The following is a 26,736-nucleotide window of genomic DNA, read 5'->3' on the forward strand; positions in this document are numbered from 1 at the left end:
TTGGCAACTTGGCGAGACCCTGTTTACAAATAGAAAATAAAATAGGACTAGGAGTGTAGCTCAGAGGTAAAATGCCCCTGGGTTCAATCCTTGGTACCACAAAATACATACACACATACATACATACGTACATGGATACATGGGCTGGGGATGTAACTCCGTGGTGGAGTGCCCTTGGACTCAATCCCCAGCACCACACTTTTTACACATAAAGAGCTAATGTGAGCCGGGTATGATGACACACATTTGTAATCCCAGTACTTGGGAGGCTGAGACAGGAGGATTGCAGATTCGCAGCCAGCCTTAGCTTCTTAGTGAGGCCTTCTCCAACTTAGTGAGATCCTGCTTCAAAATAAGAAATAGAATAGGGCTGGGGGTATAGCTTGGAGGTAGAATGCCCCTGGGTTCAGTCCCCAGGACCACACAGACACAGAAAGAGCTAATGTGGGCAGCAGGGAGCCATGGATTGTGGGAATAGTAAAGGACCTTGTATGCATGGGAAGGTTGGCATTTGGACCTCTCTGATGGTCTGGTCATGGTACTGAACTGCACTCAGGTGGAAGTGGTACAGATTTGGGGGGACATGCCATGGGCTCGCCCTCCATTGTTCTATAATCTGAGCCCACACCTGTGCAGACCTGTGTGCAAGGCACTGAGTGTCCAGTCTGCAAGGACTCAGGTTGTCATGGGTACGAGGCCGCTGGGAGGGAAGGCAGCCCCTGATCGCCCCACCTGGGCCAGGGGCGGCACGCACGCTGATGCCTTGTGCCCACAGCCCTCCGTCTCCTCCCTCCTCCAGGTGACCATGGCCTTGCTGGGGAAGCGCTGTGACCTTCCCGCCAATGGCTGCGGGCCGGACCGCTGGAGCTCCGCCTTTACCCGCAAGGATGAGATCATCACCAGCCTCGTGTCTGCCTTAGACTCCATGGTGAGTGTGCTGCCCACCGGTGCTTAGAGAAGCTGCCGCTGCCCGAGCCCAGGTTGCCCTCGGCAGCAGGCCGCACCTAGGTCAGGGCAGGAACTCACACGATGTCTAGTAAACATCAAGCCTCGGAATGCACACCGGCTCCCAGCCCTGGTCCCCTGGCCCTTCACTCCTGCTCGTCCTGGGTCAGCTCTTGCCGTTCACATGCCGTCCCTGGGGTGGGCAGTCTCTGTTCCAGCAGGGTACCTGGAGGGTAGTGTGCGACCGAGGCTCTCTAGAAAGCTGTCATATCTGGTGAAAAGCAAGGGCTGTCACTGCACCTCAGGGCTCTGAAAGTCACTCACTCCATCCGCCCGGCTTTTCTGCCTGCATACCTAGACCTGTGGCAAATTGTCCCAAATGAGGAAGTAACACTGTCCTTTCCCTGGGGGAAGGTTCTCTGATGCGGGCCTGGTGGGTGTTAACAAGGTCCATCAGAGCTGAGCACAGCGGTACACTCGGGAGGCTGACAGGAGGATCACAGGTTTGAGGACAGCCTCAGCAAGTAGTGAGACTCTCATCAACCTAGTGAGACCCTATATGAAAAAAATAATAAAAAATAAAAAGGGATGGAGTGTAGCTCAGAGGAAGAATGACCCTGGGTTCAGCCCCTAGTACCAAAAAAATAATTTTTTTTTAAAAAAGGCCTATCTGGCCGGGCGTGGTGGCGCACGCTTGTAATCCCCACGCTTGGGAGGCGGAGACAGGAGGGTCACGCTGGTTCCGAAGCCAGCCTCGCTGGCTTAAGAGACCCTGTTTCCACATTAAAAAAAAAGTTAAAAAATGGGTCTGGGAGTGTAGCTCGTGGGAGTGTATCCCGGAGGTAGAAGGGCTTCCAGGAACCCCAGTACCACCAAAAAAAAAAAAAAAAAAGACCTACCTGGTATCGTTTAGCTGTACCCCTGTGTTTTAGGATAATACACTTGATTCTCAGAGAGGACAGTACCTTTTTGGAGTTGCATAGCACAACCAATTTTTTTTTTTCTGTACTAGGAATGGAACCCAGAGCATTTTTCCTCTGAGTTATACCCCCAGCCCTATTTTTTTTTATTTGTTATTTTGAAACAGGGTCTCACTGAGTTGCAAAGAGCCTAAGAAGCTGAGGCTGTCTGTGAACCACAATCTCCTGTCTCAGCCTCCCAAATGCTGGGATTACAAGCGTACGCCACTACGCCTGGCTTCACAACCAATTTTTAAGATGGGATGGGCTGCTGAGTACAAAGTCTACCGTTCCCAAGGACTGAGGGCCTTCTAGGTTGTTTCTGTGTTAGGCAGTTCCAGGGCTGTTGAGGGGTGTCTGGGCCAGAGGGAGGCGCTCCAGGGAGCTGGCCAGGTGCCAGCTCGCTCTCCCCAGGGACACAGCCCTGTGTCCTACAGCGCTTCTGGTTTGCTGGTGGTAGAAGTGTGGCTGATGTGGACCGTGATGGCCACTGGCCACATGTGGTAGTTAAATTTCAATTAGATAAAATGAAGCAAAAGAAATTATCCAGCTGTTGAGGTATGTGGGTCTTGGTTTGAGTGCCATGTGGCCAGGGTCCTGGGCAGCATAAGAGAGCGGGTGCTCTGCCACAGGAAGCTATGGACCCTCCTACGAGCAACCAGAGTCTGTGGCTCCCTAGTGGCTGGAATAAGACAGGGCTCGCCTCTGGGCCCCTGTCTTTTTCTTTCTTTCTTTCTTTCTTTCTTTCTTTCTTTCTTTCTTTCTTTCTTTCTTTCTTTTTTGCGGTACTAGAGATGAAACCTAGGAACATTCTACCTCCGAGCAACGCCCCCAGCCCTATTTTTTATTCTTTATTTTGAAACAGGGTCTCACTGTGTTGTAAAGGGCCTCAGTAAGTGGCTGAGAGGCTGTCCTCAAACCATGATCCTCCTGTCTCAGCTTCTCAAATGCTGGGATTATAAGCATGCGCCAACACGCCTGGCCTTTTTTTTTTTTTTAAATGCTACTGGGGATGGAACCTAGAGATGTTCTACCTCCAAACTATAACACCCCCAACTCGATTTTATTCTTTATTTTGAAACTGGGTCATACTAGGTTGTGGAGTGGCCTCACTAAGTAGCTGAGGCTGGCCACGAACCCATGATCCTCCTATCTCAGCCTCCCAAGTACTGGGATCACAGGTGTGTGCTGCCATGCGCCTGGCTTATTTTTTATTTTGAAACAGGATCTCACTTAGTTGCAAACGCTCCCAGCTAAGCTGCTGGCGCTGACCTCAAACCCGAGGGCCTCCTGTCTCAGCCTCCAAAGTATCAGGATCACAGGCATGCACCACCATGCCCGGCCGCTTCTAGGCCTTTTAAGGATTTCTAGAGAGAGAGCCACGGGTGACATCGGCCCTTAGTTTGTTCACACACCCCCGCCGCCTGCCCCATCCCTGGCCCTGCCCACGTTTTCCTGATGGACCCTGGCTCCGGGCACTTTTAGATGAGCTGGTCCCCGGCAGGGGCCTCAGCCTGCCACTGAGCAGGCCTTGCGGTGAAGGGTCTCTTTCAGCTCAGATGGCCACTCCCTTCACGGGAAGCAACTGGATTCGTTTGTTTCATGTTGGGTTAATGTTCTACAGTGTTACTGCAGGGAGAGAGAACAGTGGGGTTCTGTTTGCATCCTAGAGCAGGAAGTGAACACCCCAGAGGAGACCCTTGGAGACGGGCCTACCGGTTGCCGTCACCCTCCCAGGCTTCCTCACAGAGCAACCCCCAGCCGGGGTTGTCACAAGAAGGCAGGATGGTGGCCCAGAGAAGAGGTTGAGGAACCTGTCTTAGGTCACAGAGCGTAGAACTTCTAATCTGAAGTCAGATTCCACCACAATCAGCGAGCCCTTATAAAAAGTAGCTTGCAGCCTGGTGTGGCGGCCCGCGCCTGTAATGCCAGTACTGGGGAGGCTGAGACGGAAGGATCACGGCTTTGCAGCCAATTTCAGCAACTTAGGCCCTCTGCAACTTAGTGTGACCCTGTTTTGAAATAAAGAATAAAATAGAGCTGGGGTAGTAGCTCAGAGGTGGAATGCCCCTGGGCTTCATCCCCAGGAACCCCACACACACGTAGTACGTAGTCAGGCGTGGTGTACTATAATGCCCCAACTGTAATGCCAGTACTTGGGAGGCCGAGACAGAAGCAATTACAGGTTTTTAGCCAGCGTTAGCAACTTAGTGAGGCGCTCTGCAGCTTAATGTGACCTTGTTTTAAATTAAAAGAATAAGATTGAGCTGGGGGTGTAGCTCGGAGGTAGAATGCCCTTGGGTTCCATCCCCAGTAACACACACACACACACACACACACACACACACACACACACGCCTGTAATGCCAGTACTTCGGAGGCTGAGACACAGGACTACAGGTTCCAGGCCAGCCTCAGAAATTTAGCAAGGTCCTGCTTCAAGATTTAAAAAAGAATAAACCGGGCCGGGCATGGTGGCGCACGCTTGTAATCCCCGCGCTTGGGAGGCAGAGACAGGAGGATCGCGCAGGTTCGAAGCCAGCCACACGCGCTGGCTTAGGAGACCCTGTCTCCAAATAAAAATGTAAAAATAGGTCTGGGAATGTAGCCCAGAGGTAGAAGTACTTCCAGGAACCCCAGTACCACCACCAAAAAAAAACCACAAAAAACCAGGAATGGTGGCACATGCCTGTAATCCCAGTACTTGGGGAGGCTGAGATAGGAGGATCGTAGGTTTGAAGACAGCTTCAGTGAGACTCTCATCAACCCTGTTTCAAAATAAGTAAAAACATGGCTGGGGATGTAGCTTGGAAGTATAATGCTTCTAGGCTCAATTTCTAATACCACAAAAAATATGTTAATAAATATGAAAAGGACTGGGGTTATAGCTTGATGGTAGAATGCCTCTGGGTTCAATCTCTAGTACCAAAAAAAAAAAAGAAAGAAAAGAAAAGCAGCCTGTATCAGGCACCAGCTGCGTGCCATGGGGCTTACGGGGCATGATTTCCCCGTGGAGGCAAATGATTAGCCTGTGATGTTGGCGGTCTTGCTCAGGGCCATGCCCACACTGGCAGGTGCACTAGGACAGAGGATGTCCTAGTTCAGAGATTACTTCTCAAGTCCTCATTGAAAGCCCACAGCCAGGCCCATCATCACCTTAGGTGTGGGCTGCTTGGCTCCATGTCTACAGATATGGAAGCCAGGGCCCTGTGAGCCGCGTGATGTGCCCACGTTCCACGCAAGAGGTGGCACCAAGGAGGGATAGAAGCTCAGATCTACCTATACCCTACTCTCCCTGGGGCTCATCCCTCCTCAGAGTCCAAGAGAGCCAGAACCAGATTGTCCCTGGGGCTGGAGCCAAGGCAGGAAGCCCACCCTACAGCAAGGCGGACCCTGGAGGGAGGCAGCTGTCCTCCTCCAGCTGCTGCGAGGCCGATGCCTGGGGGTCATTCATTCATGGCACGGCAGATGCTAAGCTTGGGTCGGCCTGTCTTATATAGCTGGGGGAGCGTGTATCCAGGCAGGGGCTCTTCTGCTCACACGTCCTGCTCCCCCACAGTGCTCTGCGCTCTCCAAGCTGAATGCCGAAGTGGCCTGTGTCGCCGTGCACGACGAGAGTGCCTTTGTGGTGGGCACTGAGAAGGGGAGAATGTTCCTGAACGCGCGTAAGGAGCTGCAGTCGGACTTCGTCAGGTTCTGCCGTGAGTACCCAGGCTCCAGCGGGCTGGCCCCTACTTTGCTGGGGGCAGGAGTTACAGTTCCTCCTGGAGCCCCTGCTCGCCCAGCCAGGTAGGTCCTGAATATTGGATGACTGACAGAGGACAGTGTTCTCGTGACCCGCCATAGCGCTATTGGGGTGGCTGTAGTTTCTGTTAGAATCATCCAGCAAGCTGGATGTGGTGGCACATGACTGTAATCTCAGTACTTGTGAAACTGAGACTAGAGGATCGTAGGTTCATGGCCAGTCTCAGCAACTTACTGAGGCCCTCTGCAACTTACTGTACTTAATGCAGCTTGCAAAGTAAAGGAATAAAATAGGGCTGTAGGTATAGCTCGGAGGTAGAATGCCTCTGGGTTCCATCCCCAGGACCGCGAAAAATAAAATAGGGCGGGAAGTATAGCTCAGAAGTAGAATGTCCCTGGGTTCAATTCCAAGGGCACACATAAAAAAACAATAATGATAACAAAAACAATAATAATAATATAAGAATAGGGCAGCCGGGCGTGGTGGCGCACGCTTGTAATCCCAGGGCTAGGGAGGCTGAGACAGGAGGATCACACAGTTTCAAAGCCAGTCTTAGCTACTTTAGTGAGGCTCTCAGCAATTTAGTGAGACCCTGTTTCCAAATAAAGTATAAAAAAGAGGTCTGGGAGTATAGACCAGAGGTAAAAAAGCCCCTGGGTTCCACCCCCAGTATGGCCAAAAACAACAAAAAAAAAGATAGGGCTGGAATGTTGCTGTGAAATAGAACACTCCTGAGCTCCTGAATTCCCAGTACCAAAATAAATGCAGTATTGAAAATAATGTATATAATTACCTTTGGGCTAGGCATGTAAGGCAAAGACGAAACATTAATGAGTTTTGTGTTTAGACTTGAATCCCATCCCCAAAATATGTCATTATATTTTTGCAAATATTTCAAAATATTAAAAAAAAATCCCTAATCCAAACATTTCTGAACCCAAGCATTGTGTTTGTATATGTATGCGTGTGTCGTGTTAGTTACTGGGAATCGAACCCAGGGATATTCTACCTCCGACCTATACCCCCCAGTCCTTTTTTTTAACTTTTTGTTTTGAAACAGGGCCTTACTAGGTTGTTGAGAGTCTCACCAAGTTGCTGAGGCTGGTCTTAAACCTGCGATCCTCCTATCTCGGCCTCCCAAGTACTGGGATTACAGGCATGCACCCTCACGCCTGACTGGTCCCAGGCATTTTGAAGGGATACTCAACCCGGACCTCCTCAATCTCAACCTATTTGTGTGTGAAAGGGGAGAAGGAGGGATGGGCCTGAGGGTTAAACGAATTCATGACCAGCAAGCACTTAGAACAATGCCTGGCACTTAGTTCGCACTCCCTAGACACTAGCAGCCACCAGCTGTTGTTGCTATTATTAGCAGTCTCATTCACCCGGCCCCAGCCCCTGGGATCAGCGGTTCAGAGAGCTGTGTAAAGGCAGAAAGTCCCGAAAAGCAGATGTCTTCCAGGGAGCACTGTGAAGCCCTGGCACCATCCCCTCGGTTGCTCTGGACTTTGGATTGGCCCCCAAGACACCCAAGATTTCTTCCGTGTTTCTTTCCCACGTCCCCAGCACCCAACACAGCATTAGCGGATGTGGTTGCGTTCCCAGCCAGCCCCCTCAGCCTGTGCCTTCTCCAGGGTTGAGGTGGGGCTGAGCTGGTGTAGGGTGGTCCTGAGGCAGGGTAGGGTCCTGTGGCTACCAGCCCCTTTAATCTGGGGGCCAGGCTGGGGCCTGGGGAAGGTGCACCTGGCTTCCCAGACCCACCATTTATACCACCAGGAACTTGGCTGGTTTATTGCACCCTTTCCAGATCCCAAAGGAAAACACTCTCCAGGTTGGGAGGGGGCAGAGGACCCTCCTCATCCCCTTTCTAATGCAGCTTCTAGCATATTCCACAGAGATTCACTAATGCACTTTTGCAGCACCGTGGCCAGGATATTTCTTCCTTTGGCAGAGCAGGAAACAAAAGCCTGGGCCTGTTAAGACTGAGTTAGTGTTAGAACAGAAGGGAGTAGATGGAATCAGTAATTCGTTGAACCCCAGTTCTGCTCCAGGCCAGCTGGACCCCATAATCTCATAGATGAGGCTCAGAGAGAGAAGGGACTTGCCCGAGGTTATACCGCAAGTTGCGGGCGGCCAGGGAAGAGACCTTCAGCCTCTGCTTGGGACTCTGTGATGACCAGGCCTGGCCCTCAGCAGGGTGGCTGGGGCGGGGCTCCCTCACTTGCCAATCCAGTTGGGTAGCTAGGCTTTGGGGCTTAGCAGAGGGCAGAGATGTCCCAGCTCAAGGGCTGGGTTTTGAGACCCATGCCTACTGACCCCGCATGTTCTGTGTCCCACAGGAGGGCCCCTGTGGAAGGATCCAGAAACAGAACACCCTAAAAAGGTGCAGCGAGGTGAGGGTGGCGGCCGGAGCATTCCGCGGTCCTCCCTGGAGCATGGCTCGGATGTGTACCTTCTGCGGAAGATGGTAGAAGAGGTGTTTGATGTTCTTTATAGTAAGATCCTTCTTCATTTCATTTGGGGCCCAGGGTGGGTGGGAGCCTCCACCCTACTGAGAAGCCCCCCTCAGCAGCACTATAGCTCACCCCAGGCATGAGATCCCGCCTAGCCCTCTTTCCTGAACTGCCATATCCCCAACCCCACCCTCAATCACATCACCACCATCGCTGCGTAGAAACTGGCCCCAGAGCCGGGTGTGTGGCACACACTTGTGATCCCAGCATTCAGGAGGCTGAGACAGGAGGATTGTGGTTCACGGACAGCCTCGGCTACTTAGTGAGGCCCTTTGCAACTCACTGAGACCCTGTTTCAAAATAAAGAATAAAAAACTAGGCCTTCCTGCCCGGTCATCTCATGACTCCTGGCCTTAGTGCTGCTGTGCGTTGGAAGCTGCCATCCCCTCCCCCATGTTGGAACACCTGCTTTGCACTGAGGCTTAGCCCCTTGAAGTCCCCTCCTTGCCTGAGGACGCGCTGGTGCCCCATCCCTGAGACCACACTGGCCCTTCCTGGCTGGAGACAGCCAGGAAAGTACTCAAAGCCTGCTTATTAATGACTGACTGCCAGCTCCATCCATCTACGGGGGAGGAGAGGGACCTGGCCTGGCCTCCCTTGGGAAGAGACAGGTTACAGAGCTTCTAGGAGCCCCAGCAATGACCTTCACACTCCCTAAATGACCTTGGGCAGGTCCCTAGGGATCCCCCACTGGCTTTATTTGTTCCCTCCTGGTTCTGTAGAGCAAAGGTCTGTGAGGAAGCCTGCTCTCTTGAGATCAGGAGGAGCAGCAAGGGGACCAAGGCCTGAGTGGGCACCTGGCCATCCTGGGATGGACATGGTTGGCTGTGCCGCCGCAGACACTGGCCAGCAGCAGGGCTGACGCTGAGTCCCACATCCCTGCCCATGCTGTCTTGGTCCCCGATGCCCACCTTGGGCAGAATAAAGTAACTTGAGAAAGACAGGCCTCTGCCAGGCGTGGTGGCGCAAGCCTGTAATCCAAGCGTTTGGGAGGCCGAGACTGGAGGGTCACAGTTCGCAGAGCCCCAGCTACTTAGGCCCTCTGCAACTCAGTGAGACCCTGTTTCAAAATAAAGAATAAAAAATTGGGCCGGGGGTATAGCTTGGAGGTCAAATGCCTCTGGGTTCCGCCCCCAGACCCGCAAAAAAAAAAAAAAAAAAAAAGACAGGCTTCTTTCTGGCTCTGGGTGAGGGCTACAGCGTGGGGTGACCAGGACCCAGGATGCCCCCACACCTGTGCCTGTTTCTTCCCTGTCCTCTTCTATGTTCTTGCTCTATGTCCTCTCTCTGACTTCCCTCATCTTCTCCATCCCTGTATCAGCCCCCCTTCTCCATCTCTGCCCTCCCTTTCCTGTTACCCATTGTCCTGGGGCCCAGGCCCCTGTGTAGCCCTGCTGCCCCTCCCCAGTGCCCAGACCCCTGGCCAGGGAAGCTGGGGGTCCCCTGTGGACGGGGGAGCTCCAGGCCTCAGATGCAGATGAGGTCCTGTCCTCAGCCCCTTGGTGTGCTGCACCAAGTCTGCAACCACAGGGAGCCTTTGGGGGCCCACACAGGGTTGGGGGGGAGGCCCTTGGCATTGCCTGTGCCAGCCTGACTCCCCTCTTGCTGAGTGCCTGTCTTGACTCCTGGTAGGTGAGGCCCTGGGCAGGGCCAGTGTGGTGCCACTCCCCTACGAGAGGCTGCTCAGAGAGCCGGGGCTGCTGGCCGTGCAAGGGCTGCCCGAGGGCCTGGCCTTCCGGAGGCCGGCAGAGTACGACCCCAAGGCCCTCATGGCCATCCTGGAACACAGCCACCGCATCCGCTTCAAGCTCAAGAGGTGAGTGAGGCTGCTGGCTTAGGACTGGGCCACCTGTGGCCGCTTTTCCAGACAGACGGCAAGGGACTTGAGACACCCCCCCAGGGGCTGGGTTGTGAAAGCTTCTAGCCTGATGCTGGAGGCTAAGGTTAAGGCCAGGCTTGGAGCGGGATCGAAGCCAGGGCACTGAGTCACGGGAGCTTTCCCAGAGGACTTCTGTGTCACAATGACCAGAAGAGACCTGCCATTTGGAAGAGCTGCACCAGGGGGCCAAGGACAGCTCACAAACGTGTGTGGGCGGGGGGAGCCATGGGGCGTGGGGACTTGGGTTGTGAATCAGGCTGATTAGGGACAGGTGGAAGATGAGGCTGTTCAAGCCGGGCCAGGGGAGGGACCTTTGACCTAGCATCAGGAAGGTACCTGGGGGCTTCACAGGGCCCCCAGCTGCTAAGGTACTCCCAGGAGTATGCCACCAGAGAAGGACCAGGGTAGATAGGGATGGGAGGCGGCCGGCTGGAGGAGGTGACCCAGGGCCCGGAGCACTGGGCCAGGAGCAGGGCCCAGGTTCTCTCATGGCCTGGCCATGTGGCCCATGGCCCCACCTGTAAAATGTGGGCTGGCTCCCGCCCTGCCCACCTCATGGGGCTGTCGTGTCTTAGGGATGGGCTGTAGAGGTAGAGGGAGAGCAGGTGGGACAAGTGTGTAAACTCTTCTGTGTCCTTTTCTCCACCCAGACCGTTCGATGATAGCGGGCGGGACTCGAAGGCCCTGGTGGAGCTGAACGGCATCTCCCTGCTGCCCAAGGGCGCCCGGGACTGCAGCCTGCACGGTCAGGCCCCCAAGGCGCCCCCCCAGGAACTGCCCCCCACTGCCGCCACCTCCTCCGTGGCCAGCTTTCTGTACACCACTGCGCTCCCCACCCACGCCATCCGGGAGTTCAAGCAGGAGCCGCCCGCCTGCCCCCTGGTCCCCAGCGACCTGGGCCTGGGCCGGCCTGGGCCTGAGCCCAAGGCTCCTGGTGCCCAAGACTTCTCCGACTGCTGTGGTAAAACTGCTGTGGGGCCCCCGCAGGTCTGGGGTGGGACACGGATGGCTCCGCAGGTCACTGTCCCAGGGCAGGCCAGCTCAGGCCCTCTTCAGGCTGGAAGGGGGCCTGTCTGGACAGGGGCAGGCCCCGGGCAGATGGCGTATTGGCTGAGACCCAGTCAGACCCTGGGACTCGACTCGGCCATCTGTGAAGAGTCCTTGGCCTGAGACCAAGAGACGCCTGAGGAGACTCTGGGGAGTCTGAGGAGGGAGCAAACACAGTAATTAGACCATATGCATTTAATGAGCACCTACTGCATACCCAGCCTGGATTCAGGGCACTGGGGACAGAAGAGAAGAAATAGCAGGGTATGAGAAAGACGTGGGTTCATGTCCCAATTCCTCTCCTCCATGGCTGTGGGTGTCAGGCCAAGTCTTGCTAAGCTTTCATTTCTTTGTAATACAGATTAACCATTCTTTACCCAAAATGCTTGGGATCAGAAGTCCCAAAGCAAAGGTTTCAGCTTTGGGGTTTTTCTGATTTGGGGAATATTTGCATCTCCCGAGAGCGGGATAGAAATGCAGGTTATTGCCAGCATATGGTTCACATCATTAACAAGGCTCTCAGAAATCTTTGAGACCCTATTGGAAAAAAAATATAAAAAGGGCTAGAAGGCCGGGCGTGGTGGCGCACGCTTGTAATCCCCACGCTTGGGAGGCGGAGACAGGAGGATCGCACAGGTTCAAAGCCAGCCTTGCTGGCTTAAGAGACCCTATTTCCAAATAAAAAATATAAAAATAGGTCTAGGAGTGTAGCCCGGAGGTAGAAGGGTTTCCAGGAACCCTAGTACCACGAAAAGAAAATAAAAGGGCTGGAGGTGTAGCTTAAAGGTAGAACACCCTTGGGTTCAACCCCTAGTACCACAGTACAGGAAGGAAGGAAGGAAGGAAATGCAGGTTCTTGGGCTCAGAGGCAGATTGCTTGCTTAACAAGCACAAGGCCCTAGGTTCCACCCCAGCACCACGAAAATAAAAAGAAGGCCATGCGTGCTGGTATAAACTTGAGTCCCAGTACTTAGGAAGCCAAGGCAGGAGGATTACAGGTTAAAGGCTACCCTCAGCAACTTATCAAGACCTTCAACAGCTTAGCAAGACCTTATTTCAAAATAAAAAGGGTCGAGAGTATAGTTCAGAGGTAGAATGTTCCTGGGTTCAAGTCCCAGTACCAAATAAATGAGCAAATTTTTAAAAATAAAAAGAAAGATGCAGTCACTTGGGCCCACCACAGCTAGGCTGAATGAAAGCCTTGGGGGTGGGGGCAGCAGCCTTTAGACAGTCGGCAAGAGCTGCCACACGCTCAAGTTTGAGAGCTGTTATTAAAGCGCGACCTCCAATACTTGGCATGTAGCAGGTGCTTATAAGTAATATTCACTGTTATTCTGGGAAAGAGAAAAAAGACTGAGACATCCGTCGACAAGTGTGTAGGCGGACCAGGGGAAAATACTTACTACACACTTGCAATAGGTGTCTTCACGTGGAAGACACGACCTTCAGTGTTTTACTCTTGTGGGTCTGGCATTTGGATAGCAGGTTCTGGTACAGAATAACTCAGGAGCCTGGCTGAGGAATCAGCCGTGAGTTCGTGGTCATGGGGCTCTGTTTGGCGTCTCCCTGGCAGGCAAGGCTTTTACCCAGGGCTGGTACCCATTTTCTGGGGTTGGATGTGGAACCATCTCTTGGGGCCCACCTTGAACCTGTACGTTTTCTCTCTCTTGTCCAGGACAGAAGCCCACGGGGCCTGGTGGGCCTCTCATTCAGAACGTCCATGCCTCCAAACGCATCCTCTTCTCCATTGTCCATGACAAGTCAGGTAGGTCAGTGCCCGTGGTACAGCACCCTGACCAGAGCGGGCATCTGGGTTAGGATGGTGTTGGCCGAAATGGAAATGTGTCCGGGTCTTTATGAGAGAAACGGGCCTGCCCAAGGGGCTCTAATACCAGGTGTAATCGTTTTCTGCTGCTGTGTAACAAATTGCTTCAGACATAACTTAAAACAAGCACTCAGCCAGGTGTGATGGCACACATACTTGGGAGGCTGACACAGGAGGATCGCAGCTTCAAGGACAGCTTCAGCAAGCAGTGAGACTCTCCTCAACCTAGCAAGACCCTGTTTTAAAATAAAAATAAGGGCTGGGTATGGTGGCACACGCTTGTAATCCCCACACTTGGGAGGCGGAGACAGGAGAATCACGCAGGTTCGAAGCCAGCCCCGCTGGCTTAAGAGACCCTGTTTCCAAATAAAAGCATAAAATAGGTCTGGGAGTGTAGCCCAGAGGTAGAAGGGTTTCCAGGAACCCCAGTACCACAAAAATAAATAAATAAATAAATAAATAAATAAATAAATACTAAAAAATAAAAATAAAACAGGCCTGGGGATATAGCTAGGGTTTAATCCCTAGTAACCAAAAAAGAAAAAAAAAAAAAAAAAGAAAAAAAACAAGCACTTATTACCTTGCAGTTTCCATGGGTCAGGAATTTAGGAGCCGTTTAGCTGGGTAGTTCTGGCTGAGGGTGTTTTGAGGCAGCCAGGGCTGCCGTCTCATCCAAAGGCTGGCTAGGGCTGGAGGATCCACTGCCAGGCTCTCTCGGGTGGCTGTGGGCAGAAGGCCTCAGCTACATGACCACTTGGCCTGTCTCTCTGGGGCTGCTTAAGCATCCTCACAACATGGCAGCTTGTTCCCCCGGAGTGAGCAACCCGAGAGGGTAAAGAGGGTCATCACGTCGTTAATGACCTCTCTCAGAAACCAGTCGCTCCAGCCCTGTGGATCAAAGAAATTTGATCCAGTCGATGCTCAAAAGGGGAAGAATTATGTTCTCTCTTGAAAGAACTAACAAAAAAATGTATGCAGGGGTGGGGGGGGCAGGGTGAGCCCATACGTGAAGCCCTGGGTTACACCCCCAGCACTGCAAAAATAAAGGCAAAATATATGCGTGGTCAGATTTTTATAAAGTACCACACAGAGGACTGAGAGCAGGAAAATGTGAGATTTGGTTATACCAAAAAGGAAGACTTTGAGCAGTTTTACTCTGTGGGTCTCAGCCTTGCCTCTGGGTATAGGCTCCTTAAGAAGACCCCGTGTCTAGCTGAGTACAGTGGCACATGCCTGTAATCCCAGCCACTCTAGAGGCTAGGGCAGAAGGACTGCAAGTTCAAGGCCAGTCTGGATGGCTTAGTGAGACCCTTTCTCAGAATAAAACATAAAGAGGGCTGCGAGTCTATTTCAGTGGTAGAGCACCCCTGGGTTCAGTCCTATCCCCACAAAGAAAATGTTTCCTGGCGCCGGGCATGGTGGCACACGCTTGTAATCCCAGTACTTGGGAGGCTGAGACAGGAGGATCATAGGTTCGTAATCAGCCTCAGCTACTTAGTGAGGCCCTCTGAAATTTAGTGAGACCCCTATTTCAAAATAAAAATAAATAGGGCTGGGGGTATAGTTGAGATAGAATGTGCCTGGGTTCAATCCGTAGTACCACAAACACAAAAAAAGAAAGAAAAAGAAAATGTCTCCTGGCATCAGAATGGGGCTGTCTTTCCTCCAACAAGGTCCAGCCCTGGCCAGGAAGGAACTGGCTATCCAGGTGGAACAGCATGGTGGGGGTCTGGTGGCAAGGGGCACAAACTGGGATAGAATCTCATGGGGCATCTCAGGCAACCTCTGAGCCTCCACTTTCCTGCCTGGGGATGTAGCTTGGAGGTAGAATGCCCCTGGGTTCCATCCCCAGTACCACAAAAAATAATTATAATAATGATAATAATAAGTTGTGCCAGGCACGATGGCACATGTTTAATTGGAGCTATTCAGGAATCTGAGGCAGGAGGATTTCAGGGTCAAGGGCAGCAAAGGCAACTTACCAAGATTCTATCTCAAGAAAAAAAAAATTTTTTTTTAAATAAAAAAAGCCGGGTGTGGTGGCGCATGCTTGTAATCCCAGGACTTGGGAGGCTGAAACAGGAGGATTGCAGGTTTGTGGCCGGCCTCATCTACTTAGTGAAGCCCCCTACAACTTAGTGAGACCCTGTTTCAAATTAAAGAATAAAAAATAGGGCTGCGGGTATAACTTGTAGATAGAACACTCCTGGGTTCAATCCCCAGTACCACATATAATAAAAAAGTTTAAAGAAAGCCAGTTGTGGTACATGTGTGTAATTCCAATACTTGGAAGTCTGAGACAGGAGGATCACAGGTTCTAGGCCAGCCTCAGCAATTTAGTGAGTTTCTCAGCAATTTGGTGATACTTTTTCACAATAAAAGGTAAAATGGGCTGGGGGTATAGCTCAGAGATAGAATGAGCCTGGGTTCAATCCCCAGTGCCACTAAATAAATACAGAAATAAAAGGGCTGGGGGGGAAGCTGGGCATGGTGGTGCGCTCCTGTGATCTCAGTACTTGGGAGACTGAGACAGGAGGATCACAGGTCCAAAATCAGCCTCAGTAATTTAATGATGCTGTCAGCAACTTAGCGAGACTCTGTTTCCAAATAAAAAATAAAATAGGGCTGGGGATATACCCTGGAGATAGAAGGCCCCTGGGTTCCACTCCCAGTACCACCAAAAAAAAAAAAAAAAAAAAAAGCAAAGCAAGGGGCTTAATAGTGGAGCACGTGTCTTGCTTCTCAAGGCCCTGGGTTTGATCCACGGTACTGGAAGAAAACATAAAAAGCTACGAGGAATTATATAGGATGTTTTATATATAAAGCACTTAGCTCAGATCAGTACTTAATGAATTAAAGATGCTACTTTATTTTATTTGTTTATTTTTATTTAATTTTGTGGTACTGGGGATGGAACCCCAGGGGCATTCTATCTCTGAGCTATACCCCCAGCCCTATTTTTTATTCTTTTATTTTGAAACAGGGTCTCACTGAGTTGCAAAGGGCCTCACTAAGTAGCTGAGGCTGTCTGAGAACCACGATCCTCCTGTCTCAGCCTCCCAAATGCTGATATTACAAGTGTGTGCCACCACGCTCGGCACAAGATGCTACTTTATTAATTATAATGAACGTAATGATCATTGTTGTTACAGATATGAACTTGAGGGGAGGCTCTGTTTTCTATTTTTTTGGAGATTTGGGTTGGTTTTTTTTTTCCCTTTCATGGAGCTGGGGATAGAACCCAGGTCTTCATGCATGGCAGGCGAGCTCTATCCCTGGGTCACCTCCCAGCTCAAGGCTTTGGTTTTATGGGAGAAGCCAACAGGGCCAGGGTTCTGGGGGCAGCCAAGAAGACCAAAGGCTGTGTGAGATTCCAGGTGAACGAGGCACCAGGGTAGACCTTCAAAGTCAAAATTCACTTCTTCCTCGGGGAGATCACTCAAACTCTTGCCGGCCTTGCTGGGGGTGGACAGGCCTGAGCCTGCACAGCCCATGGGGAAGACAGAGGTCAACTCTGGGGCCAGACGCAGGACCAAACGAGGAGACCAGCAGCCGGGAGAGACCCTGGGCTTGTGTAGGGCCACGGTGGGCGTGAGCAGAGGGCCAGGGCCGGCCTCTGGGACACCAGATAGTAAGCCAGGAGGGTCCGTGGGGCAGCAGAGAGCCGGCCTGGGTAGGAAGCAGCAGCTGGGGCTGGCCTGCCCCGTCCACCCGGCCCTCACGGCGTCTCCTGTGTTTTGATAGAGAAGTGGGACGCCTTCATCAAGGAGACCGAGGACATCAACACGCTGCGGGAGTGCGTGCAAATCCTGTTTAACAGCAGATATGGTGAGTGGGCGGTGCGGCCCGCCGCGTGGCCCTGGCTGCCGTGTGCACCGTCTCATTACGTGGCGATCACTTGTGTTCCCCAACACGGTGGCGGGAGCCATATGCTGGCACCCGCGCACCGTCAACGCTGATGTCACCCGCACGGGTGCCTCCCGTCTGGGCAGGGGGCGGTTGTGTCAATATTTCCCTTCCAGACTCTTTGGGAGGCGGGACTGATGGCAGAGCACTAGACCTCGGGTCACCTGTGGGAAGAGGGACAGATTGGGAGCAGATTGCCCGCCTTGGGTGTCTAGAAAAATTTCTTCAGGCCCCATGTGCTTGTGAGTCCCCCAGGATACCACTCCCTGGTTCTCGGCTTCTGCCTGTGTCGGGACTTTTACATTGTTGGGCAGAAAACCCCTAAGTAAATTTTCTTGACTTGGCTTTGGGGGGTCCCCTCTTCCAGGAAGCTGTCAGGTCTCTAGCCTGGGCCAAGTGGGCCCCCATAGCCCTGAAGGTTCCCTCTCCCTTGTGGGCTGTACTCTCGAGGCACCTTAACTCACACTCTCTGTGAGCGCCAGGACTGTGTCGGCCCCCCGTGTCCCCAACACCGGGACAGAGCAGGGCTCAGAGCAGATGTGAGCCAGTCTGACTCTTGGCAGCAAACCCGGTGGTGCACCAGGACAGGCGTGGCAAGCTGGTGAGTTTCACACCCCGGCTGATGCCCAGCCACCAGTATCCACAGCGGGGCTGCTGGACCAACTGGCCCCTGAGGCCTTCCTGCCCGGGGCCTGGACCCCTGTGACCACTCACGCCTGTTTCCCTGTCTCCTCGGCAGCCCTCCTCCCCGTCCCCACAGGCCTGCTTCCCTCAGCCTTTATGGAGCCCCGTGTGTCAGCCACACTCCACAGCCAGATGCTCTGTGTCCCTTGCCCGGGCAGCTCTTAGTCACCGGGAGATCTGGACACGAGGACCCACAGATCACTCAGTGACCACACCTACTGTGATGGCTAAACACCCTTGCACTGTGCAGATATGCACTGCAGGGACACCCCTCTGCGTGATGCTGCCAGGAGAGGAGAGGGAGGATGCCGTCCCGAGCTGGAGGATCAGGGGCCCAGCAGGCCAAAGAGGAGACTCGGGCTTGCGAACTCAGAGGCGAGAATGAGCACTGTCCCGCGAGTCCTTGAGGCAGCTGTTCCCTCCCCAACCTGCACGGCCTGGCCAGGAACTTGACCTGCCTCCCGCCCTCTGTCCTCCCGCCCTCTTTCGTCCGTCTCTCCTTCTTTCCTTTCCTGCCTCCCCTGCCTCTTCCTCCCTCCCCTCTTGCCTTCTCTTCTTGTATCGTTCCACTCTGGCCCATTTGCTTGGCAGTCATGCATTTTGAGCCCCATCTTGAGCCAGGTATCACAATGGAGGTTACTCCAACCATCTCTGGCCTCGGGGTGTGTTGGCAGGTGGCTGAAGATGTGTTTGCGGATGTTTGCAGGGGCAGCAGTCCGCAGGAGCGTACAGTAATGGTCTCCGGTGGTTACAAGTATACAGTGGTAGATACTAGCATGCAGACGTCTACAGTAGTGGGCCAGGCATGATGATGTACATCTCTAATCCCAGTGTTTGGGAGGCTGAGACAGGAGGATTGCAGGTTCAAGGCCAGCCTCAGCAGTGAAGCCAGACTCTCAGCAAACTAGTGAAATCCTATCTCAAAATAAATTTTAAAAAATTTAAAAGGCTGGGGATATAGCTTGGAGGTAGAATGCACCTGGGTTCAATCCCCACACAGAAAGTAGCAAGCACCAGTATACAGTATTAGGCACTAGTGTGCAGAAGTATACAGCAGTAGGCACTACTGTGCCAGGTCCATACAGTGGTTGGGTTCAAAGGAGGGTGAGGCTTCAGCAGCGGTGGGAGCAGTGGGGTGGCTTCCTGGAGGGCCCTTTGATCTGGGCCGGCCTGGGCGGGCGCTGAGAGACTCCTTAGCCTAAGTGAGGGGCGGTGAGGGATGCCCAGGTGCCTTTGATGTGGCCACCTGGCCCGCCCACTCCTCCCTCTGCTCTCTGCTGCAAAGGGCTGTCTGCACCCCGAGCCTCCCCGCCCTAGGCAGGTGTGAGCCAGACAGGCGGCGCGGGGTGTGGGGGGAGGCGCTGCCTGCCGTGGGAAGGTTCTGCCCAGCCAGGCTGGCGCTGGAGCTGCGGGTGAGTCCCGGCGCCGCCCGTCTTCCGGCCTGATGCGCACTCTGGACTTTGCAGAATGCTGAGCCTGTCAGACGTCAGCACCTGGGCCAAGTCCAGAGAGGAGTGTTGGGCTTGGAGTGGCTGGCCCGCTGCTCCCTCTCAGCTTCCTGGGGAGAAGGAGGCTCCCTGCGAGTGTTGGGAGGCCCCGTGGATCCCCACGATGTCTGGCAGCCCAGGGCATCCAGGGACCCTGGGGCCACCAGCCTCTTCTCATTCTGTCTCTTCAGAAACTCCGGGTGCAGTGGACCCACAGGAAGTGTGTGTGTGTGTGTGTGTGTGTGTGTGTGTGTCTGTCTGTCTGTCTGTCTGTCTGTCTGTGTTTGTCCATGTGTGTCTAAGGGGGGAAAAAGAAAAAAGAAAGAATTGGGAAGGTCTAATCTTGGGGAAATCCCAAGGACTTTGTCACCCAGGAAGACGTAAAGACTAAATAAGGGACCAGAATGGTACATGGCAGTTCTGTGCACAGATACTCCCCAGTGGGTGATGGCTGGATGGGTGCCTTTGTCCATCCTGCGCTGCAGGAGAGATGGATGCACGCGGACTTGGAGGATCCATCACTGGGGTGCGGCACTTGGCGGGGACTGGTGATGCAGGAGGGGGTGGGGGAAATGCTTGACAGCTGTTGAGATTTCGAGGGTTTAATTTGACAACGAGCTAAGTGTGACTTCACAGTGAGATCTGGCTGCCAAAGCCACCCACACAGACCTGGGCCACATCAACAGAAAGCAATGTCAAGGACGCCGGAGGGAGGGCCCGGCCAGCATGCCCCCCACCCCCCGTCAGGGCGTGGCTGCGGGGGCAGCTCGGGATGGCACTGTGGGCGCGCAGAGCACCCTGGGGACACAGGCCCCTGAGGAACAGAAAGGAGGCGTGGGACAGGGCAGTTGTGTCGGGCCCAGGCATCTCCTGAGGCCTCCCAGGCTGGGGGAGAACGGGCCTGGGGAGGCAGCGTGTCCCCCGCACATTGTAGGTGCTAAAGAGGTATCTGGTGAATGAATGAATGAACGAATGAATGAGATAATGGAGCCAGGGTGTGAGTGAGCGACGGGGCCCAAAACCGGGCCTACAGTTGGAAGAACAGAACGAGGACGGTTTTTGAGCCCAGATCCTGTCCGCTCCGCTCTCGGCAGAGCTGTGAGCTGCTGGCCAGTGTCTTGTTTGTTTATGGTGCTGTTGAACTAGAGGAGGAGAAGACACACCTGTAAATGTCCGTGTGGCCAGGGTCCTTCCTGAGAGCTGACCCAGTGCAGACACGCTTTGCTCAGCCCTGTCTTGAGCCCTTGATGGGCAGTGAACACGATCCCTGCTTGGAGCTGGGCATGGTGATGTTTGTAATCCCAGCATTTGGGAGGCTGAGACAAGAGGATTGCAGGCTTTGCTGTCACTGAAACAAAAGTCTGTGGGCACTTCTCAGGAGAGAAGCAGTTTGCTTTGATGTTTTGCCTCTGCGTGGGTGGAGTGGTGTTGGATGGCGGGAGGCGACCTCGAGCTGGGCCCCAGGCTCCCGAGCATCCCGCATCCCGCGCCTCACACTCAACCTTACTGTTGCCCTTCCAGCGGAAGCCCTGGGCCTGGACCACATGGTCCCTGTCCCCTACAGGAAGATTGCCTGTGACCCAGAGGCCGTGGAAATTGTGGGCATCCCGGACAAGATCCCCTTCAAGCGCCCCTGCACTTACGGGGTCCCCAAGCTGAAGCGGATCCTGGAGGAGCGGCACAGTATTCACTTCATCATTAAGAGGTACTGGGTAGCGGGTCATAGGGCACATACCTGTGATCCCAGTGCTGGGGAGGCTGAGACAGGAGGGTCACGGGTTCAAAACCAGCCTCAGCAATTTAGTGAGACTTGTAGCAACTTAGTGAGACCTTGTTTTAAACTAAAAAATATCAAATAGGGCCGAGGGTATAGCTCAAATGTAGAATATATGCCTGGGTTCAATCCCCAATACCACCACACACACACACACACACACACACACACACACACACACACACACACACGAGGTACCAGGTAGGGGCTGCCAGAGCTCAGCATGTGAGGGTGTCCAGCCGAGGTGGGCCCTAAGGAGCCAGCAGTGAGGAGCGGAGAGATGGAGTGAAGGGGTATCCAACCTAACACAGAGAGTCGGACGGCCAGGAGAGGAGCCCGGCTCCCTAGCTGGGCAGCCTGCCCCTCTCGGCCTCTTTTGAAGATCATAGCAATGAAGGCACAGGGCTGGGCCTGACCAGGCTCTCCATAACTTCTTAAAGGAGCTGGGAGGCCTTTGAACTTCCCTGCCAGAGGGCTCCTAAGCTCCACCCAGCCGAGCCAGCCTCCCCTTCCACACCCTCCCGCTGGGCCGCCACACCCTCCTGCTGGGAGTTGGCCACCTGACCTGTCCTCCCAGGTTACCTGTCCCTCGCTGGCGCAGGTGTGTGGGGGTGGGAGAGAGCAGAGCAGGTGCCACTCCCAGCCCTAGGCTCATCGTGCTGGTGGACTCATCACCTGCAACCCTGAGTGTCTCCAGGCAGCGCCCAGCCTTCCTGGAAGGCTTCCTCCTAAGTGACTAGACAGGGGAGAGGGGCCAGGGCTAGGGTTAGGGTTGAGATGTCAGGGGCTCAGGACAAGGCTTTCACATAAAATTCCAGGTCTTCAGCACAGGCTGGAAAGAGATCAAAGAGGAGGGGTGAGCTGGAGGCAGGAAGAGGGTCCAGGCAGCCCCTGGGGGGCCCAGTCAGAGGCTGGACAAGAATGAGAGGAGCCTCAGGGAGGGTCAGGGAGGCGGGCACCAGGTGGGGAAACCGTCCTGCAGGTCAGCGCCAAGCATCCGGTCTCCAGCTCCACTCCGCGGCTTGCCAGCCCTGATGCCTCCTCCCACCAAGGCCGGCCCGGCATTGCCCTCTGAACTCCAGCGCTTCACCTGCGTCCTCTGCTGAAGCCCAGCCCTTCGCTGGCCTCGCGCCCTGCCCACCTCCCAGCTGTCTTGTCTTTCAAGGCTTGCTTTCCTCTCCCTTCCCTGTCCTCATTTAGAAAGAATGTCACAGCCATGCGTGGCAGCACGTGCTTGTAATCCCGAGACAGGAAGATCGGTTCGTGGATAGCCTCAGCTACTTAGTGAGGCCTTCTGCAACTCAGACCCTGTTTCAAAAATAAAGAACTAATAATAGGGTTGGGGTGTAGCTGGGAGTAGAATGCCCTGAGTTCCATTCCCAGTACCACAAAAAAAAAAAAGAAAGAAAGAAAGAAAGAGAAAGAATGGCCCTCTAGCAGCAGGTGGTCCCCCCTCAGGTGCTGCTTACCTGCTGGCAGATGGTGGCGGGACCAGGTCTGAGCCAGCTCTGGTGTTTTTACAGCACCTACCATAGGGCCCCAGAGGAAAAACTGATTCTCAAGGTGAACTGAAGTCTGTCGCCTTTCTGCCAGACCGCACTTACTACTTAAGTCTCTCTTGCTGCTACCCAAGTCCTTTTCCCTCAGTTGTCTCCTGGTGGGATGCTGGGGGGATGGGGAGGAAGCCACAGGCCTGTCATCTCAGTACATGGGAGGGTACGACAAAAGAATCGCAGGTTTGAGGCCAGCCTCGTCCACCTGGGGAGGCTTGTGAAAACCTAGCAAGACTCTGTTTCAAAACAAAAAATTAAAAGGGCTGGGGCTGTAGCTTGGAGGTAGAATGTCCCGGGCTTCAATCTCTAGTACCAACAAGAACAAAAAAGTCTGGGGGGAGACAGTGAGCCAGGCACAGTGGTGTATGCCTGTAATCCCAGCTACTCAGAAGGCGGAGGCAGGACGATCGCCAGTTTCAAGTCCAGCCCCTGCAATTTAGCTAGATGCTGTCTTAAAATAAAAAATAAAGCCAGATGTGGTGGTGCATACTTGTAATCCCAGCATTCGGGAAGCTGAAAGAGGAGAATCGCAGTTCACAGCCAGCCTCAGCTACTTAGTGAGGCCCTCTGCAACTCAGTGAGACCCTGTTTCAAAATAAAGAATAAAAATATGGCAGAGGGTGTAGCTTGGAGGTCGAATGCCCCTGAATTCCATCCCCAGACCCACACACACAAAAAAAAAAAAAAGAAAGAAAGAGAGAAAGAGAAAGAGAGAGAGAAAGAGAAAGAAAGAAAGAGAGAAATGAAAGAAAGAAAGAAAGAAAGAAAGAAAGAAAGAAAGAAAGAAAGAAAAAGAAATAGGGCCAGGGGTATAGCTTGGAGAATGCCCCTGGGTTCCAACCACACACACACACCTTTTTCAACATAAAGTGAGGAAGCAGACCTCACACCCATCAAATGTTCAGGCAACATGTGTCTTTTTTTCCGACTTCAGTTCCTTGTGAATTAAAATGCAGTTATTTGCATCTGTGCTGACAACCTGGGTTTGAATTCCAACCTGCCCTTTCCCTGCCATGTGTCCTTAGACGAGTTGCTCATCCACTCTCTGCCTCTCTTAGTTAAAAAACAAAAGAGCCTGATATCGTAGTGTTGGCTGTGTGTGGGCACGGCTGCCCTGATCCAGGCCCTCCATATATTTGCTCTGCCCTGCGCCTCCATCTCAGCAGTTCGGTGACTGAGATCGCCCTGGCAGAGGGGAACCAGGGGAGAAGAGGGCTCAGGAGGCAGCCAGAATGGAGAGGCTCTGCCTTCCCCAGAGACTCAGGGTGCGCGGGGTCTGGGTGCTCTCAACGGGGCATATGATCATGTTATTGGTAGTCCTCATCTCTCCCAGACCCCGCCTCCTGCCCAGCCCAGGCCTCCAGATCCCCGGGTCTGTATTCCCACTGGAACACAACACAAGCCTCTAGGACCTGAGTTCATCCTGTAAGGGCAGAAATGCTTTTACCACAGGCAGGACTTAGGCATAGAAACCAGGAGAGGATTCTAGAGCCAACACCAGCCCCCAGGCCCATGCCCACAGCGCAAGCAGGGGCACCTTCTCCCTGTCCCTACCCCTAGTGAACTGGGAACCGAGAGCCCCTGTGCCGTCTCAGCCCAGCCTGCCTGCTCCCTGGCTCTTAATCCCCGCTCTGATTAATAAATAACCTGCAAATAATGTGCCCCCTGACCTGGCCGGCAGCCGCTCTGTTACCAGGTGAGGCCGAGGAGGGGAGGCCGACCCCGTGTGTGCATGGCCCCTCAAAAGGAGAACAGGAGCTGGGCATGGTGGCGCACGCTTGTAATCCCTGTACTTGGGAGGCTGACACAGGAGGGTCGCACAGGTTCGAAGCCAGCCTCAGCTACTTAGTGAGGCTCTCAGCAATTTAGTGAGACCCTGTCTCAAAATAAAATATAAAATAGGTCTGAGGTTATAGCCCGGAGGTAGAAATCCCCTGGGTTCTACCCCCAGTACCAAAAAAAGTAAATAAATAAAGGCGAACAGGAAGCCATGTTGGGCTCTGCCCTGGCTCTCCCAGGCGTTTGTTGTCTTTTTTCTGGTTTTGCCTTTGTCACGTTTCCACTGAGCCCTCCCTGGGCACTGGCAGGTGTGCCATTGGGACATCCATATCACCTCCGGAGCCTGAGCTTAGTGCCCAAGGCCCTTTCCCCTGGCCAGCCGCCCCACAGCTTGCAGGCTGGGCGGCAGCCTGGTGGGGCCATGGGCAGGACAGACCACTTCCGCGGAGGTGGGCGGGTTATCCCAGCTCACCATTTTCCCTGCCTGGGCTTCCACGTGTCTTATCTGTGTGACTTGGGTCCCTACATGTGCCCCCAGGCCCCAGCCTCCTCCCTTGCAATCTGTCCACCATACTTTTACCTTCCCAGAGCACCCGCTGCCCAGGGGTGGAGGCCACACACACGGGCACAGCACTGCGGTCTGCTGTGGTCTGCCGGCCCGCGTGCACCCCTCCCTGCAGCCCCCCCCCCACTCCTCTGTGAAATCCTTTCAATCCCCTCCCCAAGGGAAGGGTTGGTTGCCCCTGCATGGCTTCTGAGACACATGCCGGGGTCCTCCAGCTCACCCTGCATCGCTGTGACCCCTCAGCACCCCAGTTTGTGCCATCCCCACGCCCATCACCGAGATAGATGCCAGCGGCGCTGGGCAGAGGCTCGCGGAATAAATGATCAAGTTGCTCTCAGCAGGAGCTGGTGGGAAAGGGGCTCCTGAACCACTCCCCTGTGGCCACTGGGGGCTGGAAGAGGGCCCATGGGTCGTGATGAACAGTGGGCCCTCCAGCACCGCCTAGGGATGGCACATGTTGTCCCTGGCTGGGGAGACACAGGGAGGCTACATAGGTCTAGACTGCCGTTTGCTGCCCCTGGTTTTGGCCACCCTGGCCCCGGGCTGTGGCTGGAAAGGTGCACGTGGGACTCAGACACCGTGAGTGAAGGGGCCCTGGCGGCCCCTCGCTCAGCCCTGCAGGGCCCTCGGCCAGCCCCTTCTCATACCCCTCTCTCCTCTCTCCCCAGGATGTTTGATGAGCGAATTTTCACAGGTAAGTGAGTTCCGTCTGGTACGACCTGGAGCCTTTGAGCTGCCTTCACCTCCACCATTCTCTGACGTCCCTCTGTGAGCTTCTGCATCCCGGAGCAGACGTGGCCCGGCTCGCTGGTATTAATAGACTGCAACCCCTTGCAGTTTGGATGCCCGGGATGCAGCCAGCAATAAATGTTGGTGCTGGCTTCTCTGAGCCGTTAGCGTATCTTTCTAACAGTCCGATGAAGGCAGTTCTGTTCTGTCCCATACACAGATAAGGGAACTAAAGCCCAGCTTGACGGTGGTGCCACCTGGCAGCACACCCAGCCAGTACAGCCCAGAGGGCCGGCCTTACCAGGGAAAGAAGTGAGCTCTGCCCAAGACAGCAAAAGCTGTACCAGTCCTAGGATGGGACATTCCAAAGGCCCCGTTTGAGCCCTGCCTCCCACCAGCTTTGTGACCTTGGGCCTCCGTTTCCATATCTGTGAAGCAGGGGTGATAGGAGAGCCCCTTCTCCCAGTCCTGGTGTGACCAAATGGACACGTGGTCCTGCGGTTCAGCTGTGGGGAGCCTGGGGCTCCCCCAGGGCTGAGCCTCCCTGACTTTTCCCTTTCCTTCTTCCTGCCTTTTGTCCTCCCAACCAGTGGCCTCCTCTGGCCTGAGGTTATTTGCTATTTCTAACTCCAGAGGAGGTGTCTCCCCAGGACCCACTCCCGGCTGCTGGCCAGATGCAAAGTCCACAAGGAGAGACAGAGGCCATGCGCCCCTCGACCCTGGATGCCCTCAGGAACTTTACAGAAGTCAGGGAGCCTTCTTCCTCACATCCCCAACTCTCCCAATAGGGAACAAGTTTACCAAAGACACCACGAAGCTGGAGCCAGCCAGCCCGCCGGAGGACACCTCTGCAGAGGTCTCCCGGGCCGCCGTCCTGGACCTGCCAGGGACTGCTCGGTGAGGCCACGTGCCGGCTCTGGCTGGGGTGGTGGTGCCCACAGGGAGGGCGAGGGCCAGGGAGAATCTGCAGGGAAACAGGAGACCCACCTGCTCCCTTCCACCCAGGGACTCGCCCCTCAGGACAAGCCAGGTGTCACCTCTCTCAGAAGCCTTCCCTAAACACAGAGATTGGGTCAGCCACCCGTCCTGGGTTCCAAGGCCCTGGGTCTGAGCTCCTGAGAAACAAGAATGGACTATTTGCACCAGAATACCCATGTGAAAGCCGGGCATGTTGGGGCACGCCTGGAATCCCAATACGTGAGAGGCTGAGACAGGAGATTGCAGGTTTGAGGACAGCCTCAGCAAATTGCTAGCTCTCAGGGAGACCCTGTTTCAAAATAAAAACATAAGATAGGGCTGGGGGTGTAGCTCAGAGGTGGAATGCCCGAGTTCAATCCCCAGTACTA

The 26,736-nt window shown here is 54.1% G+C and overlaps 1 protein-coding gene across 2 annotated transcripts in view; it reads left to right on the forward strand.

The window, feature by feature from the left end:
- Window positions 1-805: 805 nt before the first annotated feature.
- Window positions 806-26,736, forward strand: part of GTF2IRD1 (GTF2I repeat domain containing 1) — a gene marked incomplete at both ends in the record, with an annotated part of 67,636 nt that continues 41,705 nt past the window's right edge. For both annotated transcript variants that reach the window (XM_080703002.1, XM_080703003.1), the window contains 10 exons: window positions 806-928; window positions 5,464-5,605; window positions 7,989-8,144; window positions 9,795-9,978; window positions 10,692-11,002; window positions 12,764-12,853; window positions 16,658-16,741; window positions 20,512-20,695; window positions 25,330-25,355; window positions 26,179-26,287. In XM_080703002.1, the coding sequence (XP_080559128.1) occupies window positions 806-928; window positions 5,464-5,605; window positions 7,989-8,144; window positions 9,795-9,978; window positions 10,692-11,002; window positions 12,764-12,853; window positions 16,658-16,741; window positions 20,512-20,695; window positions 25,330-25,355; window positions 26,179-26,287 (1,409 nt within the window). The remainder of the gene's footprint in view (window positions 929-5,463; window positions 5,606-7,988; window positions 8,145-9,794; window positions 9,979-10,691; window positions 11,003-12,763; window positions 12,854-16,657; window positions 16,742-20,511; window positions 20,696-25,329; window positions 25,356-26,178; window positions 26,288-26,736) is intronic.

This window comes from Muscardinus avellanarius (genome assembly GCF_963383645.1).
Source record: "Muscardinus avellanarius genome assembly, chromosome: 10".
NCBI classification, from domain to species: Eukaryota; Metazoa; Chordata; class Mammalia; order Rodentia; family Gliridae; genus Muscardinus; species Muscardinus avellanarius.